The following is an 11,161-nucleotide window of genomic DNA, read 5'->3' as shown; positions in this document are numbered from 1 at the left end:
TACTCTGACTTTCTTCCATTGTGGTTGTCGTAAAAGTATTACCCGATGTAGGGAATTACTGAAGTCCATACTTTTCCATATTGTTGGATTAAGTGCAAAAAACGCAGAAATTGGCGAAAATATAGTTCAACAGTCCAAACTGGTGCCAATTTACATTGGTTTACGTTATTCTGGGCGTTATCCCTGTCTGTCGCAATCATCGCAATTAGTTATCTTAGGCATTCTGAACTATAAACTTCCGAAGAAACGTAGAACACGCATATTTATTGAGTTTAGTAAGTATAATATTTTTACCTAATCTCAATTATTGGTGCGAATTGAAAAATCAACTCCTTTCATATGATACTACGGAATACTATAACAATGTTTCAATTAACTGGTTGATTTTATTTTAAAGTCAATTTAAAATTTGGCGCATTTCATTGGTTTAGCAACATTTTTTAATACTTTATTTTCTTAAATCTTGCATGTTTTTTTCCAAATCTCAATCTCTTCAAAAAGCGCCGAAATACTCTCATTTAAGCGTTGAATCTGCTAAATGCCCAGATGATTATCGAAACAATTAACGTTTTTCCGGTTTAACAGAAAAACGTTTTTGTTTTTAATTAACAGTTAAGGAAGCATCAGTTGAAAATTAATTAAAAATCCTGCTCTTCTAGATTCGTTCTGTTCGCACACCGGCGCCAACCATAGTTGATTCGGATAACGATCCCTGAGAATTGAAATTGCGATTGAAACTTTAAATACTTACTGAATATTAAAGCTAAAACTTTAGCAGAATATCAGTTGAAATTGGATTGAAAGAAAAATTAAATCGAAGAGCCAGTCAGTGGTAAGATGCAAAAGCATATTGAGCTTAAAAAGAGGAGAGACAGAAATATTTCATTCACATTTGGTAGTGAAGCGTTGGATAACAGAGCGTTTGCAACTCTATAGGTATAAAAAAATTCATCAGCTCAATCGCGGACTGCTTTGTATTATTTATTAAACACGCTAAATAAAGCGCTTAAAGCTTTCACCTTACATATATGGACCTTGCAAAGGCATTTAACGGCAAATTTCAATCATTGATTGTTTCTGTAGTAGTTTTTGTTGTTCAATTGTGGCTAACGTGAGCTTATGAAATCTGAGAAAATAAATTTAAATCTGCAACTTTCGAAACAAACTACTGATTTGGCGATAGAAATAATTTAAATTTTTTTTGCCTTCAATGCTCTTGTTATGTCTCAGCATGGTAAGCTTGATATGCAGTTCAATATTGCATTACAGGGACGAAGCGATATTAACGATAATGCGCTTTATGTTCGATTGTTCGGGTTTATTAAGTTAAACAGGACTTCATCCTAATCAGATTGGTTTTCAGCAAAGCGAGCATAATCGCACAGGATGCGCTCCTTTCCTTGTCAAATGTGATTATGAATAAGTGAGTAAATACAGCAGAGCCTACTCTGAACACGATAGTAATTGCGTTTTAATAACTATGGACAAAACGAGTGAAATTTAAAATTCCTTCTTTCAGTCAGATCTGAAAATGCTGGAACTCGGTAGCAAATAAGGCTAAAGTGAAAAATGGCACTAAAAGCCGTTGTCTCTATCTCCCAATTGCTTCATTTAACAAAAAGTACGTAATAATGAAGATATCGAAGTTAAATGAATAAAACTCTCTAAAGCATGAAGAGATAGCGATCTAGATCCAATCGAGAACACCCTTTTATTTACAGGCAAGAGAATGCTATGGAACGTAATTTCTGATTTATCGAAGGTGCGTAAATAAATGCCACGTCGAGTAATAACGCCCGATATAAGTGCTCTTCCCTTTGAATAATAATGACTCTCTCGCATTGAAATGAGATGCGATAAAGGCCGGGAATATGGAAGGGACAGGTACAAAGAAATGACCCTCTTAAGGGAGCCATTGTTGGATGAAGAACACGTTTTATTGGAAATGGTAGAAATATTTCCGTTGAGAGGCGGGTGTCCTTTAAGTGCACGCCATCGATAAAGAAATATATCTAAAACACATTTTGACAATTCCCACATCAAATAATATTTCATTTACGCTTCACTTTTACTTCACAATTTAATTTGCCGGAAGCTTGCCAACATATTTGCATAAACAGCCCAATTAAAATATTTTCGCTGCAATAGGTTATTTTAAATGTGAACTTAGCCAAAAGTAGTCTGATTCTTACTAACAGTCACGTCGTAAATTTTGTTACGTTGTTGACCATTTAAAAACGTTCAACCTTCAATTAACTTTTTGCAAAATATTGTAATATATTTCGATTAAAATGCACCGTTTTAAAATTTAATTTTAGGGTACAAAATATGTTTACCGAAGTAATCAACATCAATTTCAATTATCGGAAAAAAATCCGCTGAACGGCTACCATAAATTAGAAATGCGTAAACACCCATTCAAATTATCCATGATCACCCACCGCCAATCTTCCTCAATTTAGTAATAAAGAAACAAATTATTTCGTTTAATAAGCAGCAATTAGCATAAACGAAAGCCCTTAATATCCGAGGTATGAATAATGCGAAACGGCACTTAATAACCTTATATCAATTCGTTAATGGACCGCTATCGCAAGTGGCGTTCATTTAATGTGAAAAGTATAAACATCGATCGAAGAAGAAACTGAAATGTTTTAAATTCAAAAGGATTTTTTAGAAACAGCTCTTGCCTCCAAATAACACTGAAATGTAAATTTGATTTTTTTTGTTTGTCCACGTTTCAGGCTGGCATGATACAACTGAAAAAAGGAAAATATTTTGTTGAGCCCGCTTACCATCCAGACAAATCGATTGTTCCAGGCCATAAGCATCTAATATACAAAAGATCAGCTGTTATTAATAGCATACCCGATACCAAATTGGCAAAGAAGAGAAAGAAAAAGAAAAAAAAGAAATTTCATCATCAGTCAAACTGCGGAACAAGGGATCCAAAACGACTGACAGAGTAAGTTCGAAATCATTAGGCATGCTTATGCAGAAAACCGCAAAACAGAGCGTGAACTTTTATTGAACGCAAATGTTTAGAAAAGTTAGATTATTAAAATTAATTTGGATATGGAACTTCCAAAGCTGCTTAGGAAATAACTAAACAGTAAATATTATTATTATGTCAGATTATCCATCTAAATATAATATTTTGATTAAATAAATACCAGAGAAAATAAATAGCGCATCATAAAAATTATTTTTAGGCAGGCAAACGATACAATCACGGTGTTAAAAATAGTTTATTATTATGTGTTAATGAACTCACATACTTAATCCGAAAACTCATCATATGCGTCTCGATAAAAGGAAATTAATAGTCAAATAGGCCCCAACTAACTAACAGTTTGATCGAAGGTCGAAAAAATATTGAAAAAAGCATATACATTTTAGATTTATTTATAAATTTGGCAATTTGTATGTAAAATTTAGAATATTTGTTGTGCTAAAATAGATGTCCAAACTTGAATTTCACTGAAATAAAAAGTTTATAATTAATACAAAAAAATGTTTATTTTAGAATAGAATGGCAAAAGCAACTGGGCAAAGTTAAAGTGCAAGAAAAAAAGCACAAACATTCTAAGGCTCAGAAGAAATTTAAAATAGCCAGCATAAAACACTCCCGGATGAAGACGTTGAAGTACAAGCACATTAACAATGTAAGGGAACGGCGCTCAATAAGTCAACCCCATTTTGTAGAAACAGCAATTGTTGCTGACTCAAGCATGGGAGAATTTCACCAGGATGGAGACATTGAAACATACATTTTGACTTTGATGAATATGGTAAGAAATTATTTTATATAAATGTTCAATTCTTTCTTCTACAATAAAATGAAACCGACGCATTATTTGTATGTTTGCTTTTCTACCGCGGGTCATCGAATGCAGAAAATCGATTTCGATTCCAAGAGGTCTCGACACCAAAAGGTTAGCACTACGTAAAATAGATTTTCGAAATCCCGTAAGGGCGTTAAAAGCTTTAGGGTGTATTGCAGTTCTTTGACAACGGCCAAAGTAAAATAAAAGCTGAACTTAAAGAGCTTAAAAGCCAAAATCCGAACAAAGTAAAACTTATTTGCCGTCGGCTGAATTTTGATGTAAACGCATTTAAAAGAAATGACTGGGTTTGTGTTTGATCCTTTTTTCCAATTGGTTGCTAATATACTCCTTCCGGGCAAAGCAGGAATCTTGGATCGTTTTGTGATTTAAAATATTCCAGAATTATTCCTTGAAATTTCAATGTTCCTGATTTTTCTCCATTCTACTAGGTATCCTCGTTTTATCAAGACCCGAGCATTGGAAATTACATTAAAGTGGCAGTTGTGAAAATATTCCTTCTCGACTATCTATCAGATGAGCCGGAATTTAATTCTACCACTAATGCTGATGTAACATTGAAGAACTTCTGCAAATGGCAAAGAGATCTGAACCCCAAAGATGATTCTGATCCGCAACATCACGATGTGGCTATTCTACTGACAAGGTAACGGCCTTTGCCTGAATATTTTGACTAAAGTATGAACCTTTTCGCTTGTGTTTTCCAGAAAAGATATTTGCGCCAGACAAGATACTCCTTGTGGGACTTTGGGGGTGGCACACATTGGAGGAATGTGCAAAGCATCCAGAAGTTGCAGTGTGAACGAAGACAGTGGAATAACGTCAGCGCATACCATAGCCCATGAAATGGGGCATAAGTAAGTACTTGCAGATAATTCTAATCTAAACCAACAGTTTATTACTATTAACTAACCTAACCGGGTAGTTCCGCGCTAAATCGTTCGAAACACAAAATTCACATTTGCTTTCCATTATCAATAAAGGTGTTGCTGCAACTCGGTGCAGCATTAAAATATCCGTTTTACTAGCCTGAACTAAGATAATCCAAGCTACGGGTATAACTTTTTTTTATCGTTAAGTGAGCATAATCTTTACGACTCGAGTATATTGATATTTTATTGGTATCTCTATTACGCGCAGCTCCGGAGTGCTACATAAATAAAGATACAAGATAACCTATCAGGTTTAATGGAATATATCTTTTATTGCAACGTTAGGATGCTTTAGTTATTGGTCCACTTCTAGTCAACTATAGAATTTTCCAAAGCAATTTGTTTCTCATTGTTTTAAGTGATTTCCATTTAGATTGTGAAGACGCATTTGCATTTTTTAAAATTGATCAGTTAATGTTTGCTCTTTGCACCAGTCAAATGAATATGAGTCTGACATGAATATTGGGCTCAAATCCAATAAATCCAAATCACTAAGTTTGTAAAAAAGACAGAATTTCCTCACGTCTTTTATTACAGATTGATAAACAGGCTCCTATTTCGCAATAAGAACGAATTATTTATCAAAAAGTAGTCAAGAACTATCACCTAGAGGGTATCCTGTGACACAGTTAGGCTCAAGCTCAAATACCCAAAAAGAAGTTTGTAAAAAAATGAATCCGCCTCAACAATATGGAACTTATGTACAAAATAAGTTTGTATTTCAAATTAACTGGAAAATGCCAAGTAGAAAATTGAGTTGGCAGGAACCGTTTTAAACCGTACTAGAAGTAATTTTGATAAGATTTTATCAAAAAATACATATAGTAAGCAAGCAGAAGCATAATTTACAAATGTTGCTTCGAATGCAGGTTGGCTCATGATATCGGTAATTTTGTATTTTTTTTAAATAAAATTCTATATATGTGATTCTTTTTCATTCGGATTTCTTAATAGAATTTAATTTAATTTTGTTCGCATCCTTGGCATCTAAAATGTACCATTTCGCTTTTTCGTGTGTTATATTTTCAAATAGAGTTTGCACACAAATGCATATCAAAGATATCAGAATTAGAACGTTAAATTAAATCTTACATTTTTATAACCAATCTAATTTTAAGAGTAATTTTTGACTTTTCAATTGCCAGTTTAGTTTTGATGTCCTATTGGTAAGTTAGTTGGAAAAATAACCGATTTTTAGATGTTCCAAAATTTTCAATTGAGTCCACATTTTTGTGCCTTATATGAACATGTTATAATTAAACTGAGTTGAAATTAACGTTGTTAAGTTGATATTAACGTGAAATTGAACATTTTAACTTATGATCTGAAATAACTTTAACTTCAAAAGTCGAATGTAAAATGTGAGCTTAATCTTTTTTGGCATACTCATTTTTGGCTGCTGGCTGAAATGTTTAATATAGAAGCGGTGTAATTTGGATAACTTCATTTTAAACACAAGCACATTTTTTTTTTCATTTTTAGCACATTTTGAAACTGAAGCTGAAAATTTAAACTTTTTTAAAATTTTAAAATTTCAATTTAAAATACAACATTTAAATGCGGTCATATTTTCAAAATCGACGCAGTAAACTTGAGCAGTAAATTTGCGATTAAATGAAATAGTGAATTTCTTGCCAAATGCTAATTAAATTTATCTCGGGAAATCTTCAAGCATTTTGCAATACAGGACACCATTTTAAACTATGTATTATTATTATTTTTATTAATGTCTTGTAGACAAATATTCGTTTTGCTCCGTTAATTTATTAATCTTTGCAGTCAATTTTTAACGGATATTCTGCTAAGCTAAAGCTGAAATATTTTTTTGTTTCATCCTAACATTTGTACAAAGTTCGTGGAGAAAAATGAAACATCTTTTCCTACGAAGGTAAAACTGAAATAATTCAATATTTTACAGCTTTGGCATGCTGCACGATACGGAAAAAATTGGATGCAAGAGAAAAGTTGGAAACAAAGTCCACATTATGACTCCGGCATTTGAAGCCGATGCAGTTCAAGTGAGCTGGTCGAATTGCAGCAGACGAGAAGTTACCAACTTTTTGGAGTAAGTACCTAATCAATTTTCCTACTTTTTTTCAGAGCGCAATTGTATTGGAGAAAAAGTAAATAGGGGTTACTTTAGCTTTCAGTGCCTTTGATTCAAAAACATGTTTCTTGTACAGTGAGTGCGTATATGCTGGAAACGCTATTTTGATATACGATATAACAAAGTGAAATTTATATGCGCTCATGCACAACATCCGCCTGCACAGTATTGGTAAATATTCACTTGCAGAGTAGTAATTTACTCAACATGATCCGCATTTTCAAGCACATATTTCAAAATGGTGAATTAACATAAGTAAACTCTGCCTCGAGTCTCGCCGACGGTGTGATGCAACAAAAACAAAAACAAGCGGAATTTTGCATAAATAAGTCAAAGTTGACACACCAAGCAGTTTATCGTTACTACGGGATTACTATATTTTCATTTTATTATGGTCTCAGCAGTCGGTGAATGAAAATAAACGAACTACGAAATATAGGCTGATCTGCATATGTAATTATAGATGAAACATTGTTTGAGGCCTGCTCAACATGCACTAGATTCTTAATTGCTAAGGTCAAGATAGAGTGTTACCACTTAGTTTTAGTATAGGGCAAATTTTTGGTTAATTTTACTAACGCAACTCGAGCCGTAAAGTAGCATACACTTATAATACTTTTCGCAAAAGGTTCGATGATAAAGCAATACAAAATGTGACTCAGTGCACAAAATATGGCAGCAGGAAAATAGTTGCAAATTTTTCCGAACATCAATAACGAACTGTATATTTAAATACAAAATGAGTAACTTAATTCAGATAAATTGATCATTTGAATCAAAACTAAAATAATAATACGGGCCTGATTGTAATGTTCAGATATATTTGCATATTTCTTTAACATTTTAAATAAGAACCTGAATATAGCATGAATTCAGCATGATCAATGCGGAAAAACTGAAATTGAAATAAAACAAAACAAAAACGATTTGTCTTAAAATTATTGAGAATTCTTGTTATTCCTGTTGTTTTTTCAGAAACTTATCGAAATATGTAAATTCGATAACGGGCTAAATAACTAACTAATCAAAAAACGTTGCCCCCAACTTCTATCATTAAGTATATAGAAAGCTTGTTTATATCTTATTCGATTTGTAACTTACTATTCGATTTGTTTATTTCGACTCTCGACTCTTAAAAAAAATCATTCATAACAGAAAAAATTACTAATTTACAAAATTTATTGCAATAATTTTACATCTGAAAAATATTCTCCTTTCTATAACAAGATGTTTTTCCATATTACAATATCTACCCGTGCTTCAACCAGTAAACAACATTTCACCGCAATGTAAATATCTAATTTTTTTAGCTGGTCGGCCAAGTTCTATCTCAGGCTTACAATTATTTAGATCAAGTAGATAATTTAAGGATTAGATCGGAAATGATGCGACTGAATAATTCATAAATTCAGACCAATCCAGTGCTATTCATGATCTAAAAAACGCGAATTTTATTGAAATGACGTACCTATTTAAATTTTGAAGTTTTTGTACCTTTTTAAGTGCATAATATTAAACCATCATTGATAAGTGGTAAATTTGAACTTAATTTACCGTGAATTGAGAATATTAACTTGCTAATGTGCCTAGTTTCTATTTCACATCAATGTAAAATTCATAATAAAAGTTGAAAGTAGGTGAAATTTTCAGAATGATGTAAAAAGTTCGATATTATTGTATTTCACATACATATTTCTAAAAATGTAAAACAATGTCTAAATGTCACAGTAAAGTAAAATTGTAGGTAATCGTAACGATAAGTGGAGGAATGAAACCTTTTATCCAACATGCAAAAAGAAAGTTTCAATTAGAAGCTAAATGGTATACCAAAAGTATATTCATATAATTTCTTATACAAGGTGAAGAATGATTTTCCATTTAGTTTAGTTAATAATTTTATATATAAAATATTGTGAAAATTAAAATGTGAAAATTCAATATATGAACTCTTTCAGAAGTATTTCCTGTGAGAAATAGCATTTACGCAATGCCAATAAATAGAAGCTTGATATCCTTTCTCGACCATTTCGGAATAACTGAAAACGTTTTCGAGGAATTTATGTTTGTTGGATTGATTGTCACTTTTTTTCAATTCCTTATTTTGTTGTTTTCAAGAAACAGCCGGCCGCACTTTATTTTTCGAACACTCGGTATATATAGCAAAAAATAAATTGTCACTGGGAAAATATTGACGTGAGTGAAAATGTTAAATAATATTTTAGAAGAGCAAGATTCATAATATTTATCAGAAAGTTTTAATAAATTATAAGTGTTTATTAGCAACCAACAAAATTCTATAAAGAATGCGGTTTTCTATATATTTGACTAAATAAAAAAAAAAATAAATATTTCTTGCTCTTATGTTAAAAAATTAGTGTAACCACTCATAAGGCAATATGTATAAGTAAAAGTGTAAGCAGTTTTATGCAAGTGCACCTTAAAATTTATTTAAAAAAGTGCTGATGCTAAGCTGTGTTTACGTAATGGTATTTTATCAAGTGACTGTTGACAGAGCTAGTTTCTAGAATACTTTCAATTGTTTAAAGAGACTTCTCTTCCAAAACCCATTCGATCCACTACAAAATCCATGCGTTTCAAGTAATTCTTTCAACTCGAACAAATCATTAATAATTCAACAAAGACAACATCGACCAAGTCGAATTTATTCTAATTTATTGAACAAGTGGATCATGTCCAAACCCCTTATCAAAATAAGTTTACAAACTTTTTCGAACAAATTGCCTTTAACAAACTCTCCAGTTGTCTTTGATGGTCGTCAGGAAAGTCGTCGGTAAGTTATTTATTTATTCAAGATTATGTGAATTTTGCTCAGTTTTCAGTCTCGATAACGAAATTCAGTGTTTTAATTAAAGTCTCCGGAACTGGGAATTACGGAACTTTATGTAGAAGATGGATAAAGTTGGGTTCATTAAGATTACATAATTGTTCTTAAAGACCAACATTTTTCGACGAAATCAGAGGTGAAGTTAGGTGCCCGATTAGCAGTCACTATTACTTTTAATTCTAACTGTTTACAACGTTAAAATATATTCACGTCAACGAATTTATCTCAATTTTGTTGCCACTGAAGGGCTGTTAAAATCCTAGTCTAGACTTATTTTATGCTTCAGATATTTATTTTAAATTATACCTATATAATTTAAAATAAATATCTGAAGCATAAAAGTCGTTACAAAGGTAATTAACACATGCAAATTAGTTAAGACACTTGTTCTTTCATCTTCAACAGAATTACGTATACCAAATATAATTTCGACACGAAAGCACAACAAAAATACATAAAACATGTGTGTGGACATGATATATGTCTCTTTTATACTCCGGAATCTCGGAAGCGTCTAGTCCTAGACAAGTTGTGCGCTTAGAGCTTTGTCTAGATCTCGGATTTTTATAGAAATGAAAGGTGAATTGTCTTACTAAATAAAGCAGAAAAAGACTAGAGGCATAATACGGTTTTTTCAATTGAGAAATACGATAATGAAAAATACAGTTGTTGRAATCTGAATCAAGAGCCAACTGTAGGTGATATGCTCTAATGCCGTTAAAACCTATGCAATATCACGACTGTGTGCCTATTAGAAGCGGTTTTATAAAAGATAAACGGTTTATGATAAATAACTTTGAACGTCACGAAGCCCCGAGCTGTCGGGAGTATTTAAAACACCAGGCGAAGCCCGAGTTAATCTTTCCCTGCCTGGTAAGGTTACAGGATAAAAAACGTTTTTTCATGACAGAAACTCCATGACGCCTCACTTAGACTCGAAAAACTCGATTCGTTTTGATTAAATAGCGTAGACCGAATATTTATCATGATTTTATGCTGAAAACTTCAAGCCTGCTCTCGAACTCACGTTGTTACTGACACTAGCAAATTCCCCTGAAGGTTTATGGCACGTTACAGACAGTTTTGAAATTACGTATAGTTATAGGAAAAATATAAATAGATTTTTATGTTGTCACGCACCCCCAAAGGGTTTACAAAATTCAATATAACGAGATCAGTCGGCGTGAGACACATTTTAATAGATATTTTGATTGGAAGTGTAGGGAAAATTTAATACAGTATTCAGTAGTTTGCAAAAACGGTGTCTGAGCCGTGAGTCAACAAACAAGTCATCCAGACAAATTTTTCGGTCAACGCTTCAGCCTCCGTTCTCAAGAAAATTACTTCGAAACAATCCAGTGGCAACATAATTTAAAATATTCTTTGCAGAAAAACCTGTTTACATCCGAGAATTGCTTCATTATGGAGTGTG

General features: G+C 32.4%; 1 protein-coding gene across 1 annotated transcript in view; it reads left to right on the top strand.

Annotated features, from left to right (window-relative positions):
* The window catches only part of LOC109543139 (A disintegrin and metalloproteinase with thrombospondin motifs 7), a 49,052-nt gene that overhangs the window by 22,777 nt on the left and 15,114 nt on the right, over positions 1 to 11,161 (top strand). Inside the window, exons 3-7 of the mRNA XM_048668430.1 lie at positions 2,745 to 2,965; positions 3,527 to 3,791; positions 4,277 to 4,491; positions 4,553 to 4,702; positions 6,696 to 6,842. Of these exons, the coding sequence (XP_048524387.1) occupies positions 2,745 to 2,965; positions 3,527 to 3,791; positions 4,277 to 4,491; positions 4,553 to 4,702; positions 6,696 to 6,842 (998 nt within the window). The remainder of the gene's footprint in view (positions 1 to 2,744; positions 2,966 to 3,526; positions 3,792 to 4,276; positions 4,492 to 4,552; positions 4,703 to 6,695; positions 6,843 to 11,161) is intronic.

Source organism: Dendroctonus ponderosae, unplaced genomic scaffold, assembly GCF_020466585.1.
Source record: "Dendroctonus ponderosae isolate FM_Combo_2020 unplaced genomic scaffold, Dpon_F_20191213v2 Dpon_F_20191213_7, whole genome shotgun sequence".
Classification (NCBI taxonomy): Eukaryota; Metazoa; Arthropoda; class Insecta; order Coleoptera; family Curculionidae; genus Dendroctonus; species Dendroctonus ponderosae.
Note: the sequence above shows the minus strand (reverse complement) of the source record. Positions and strands in the feature narration are given on the sequence as shown.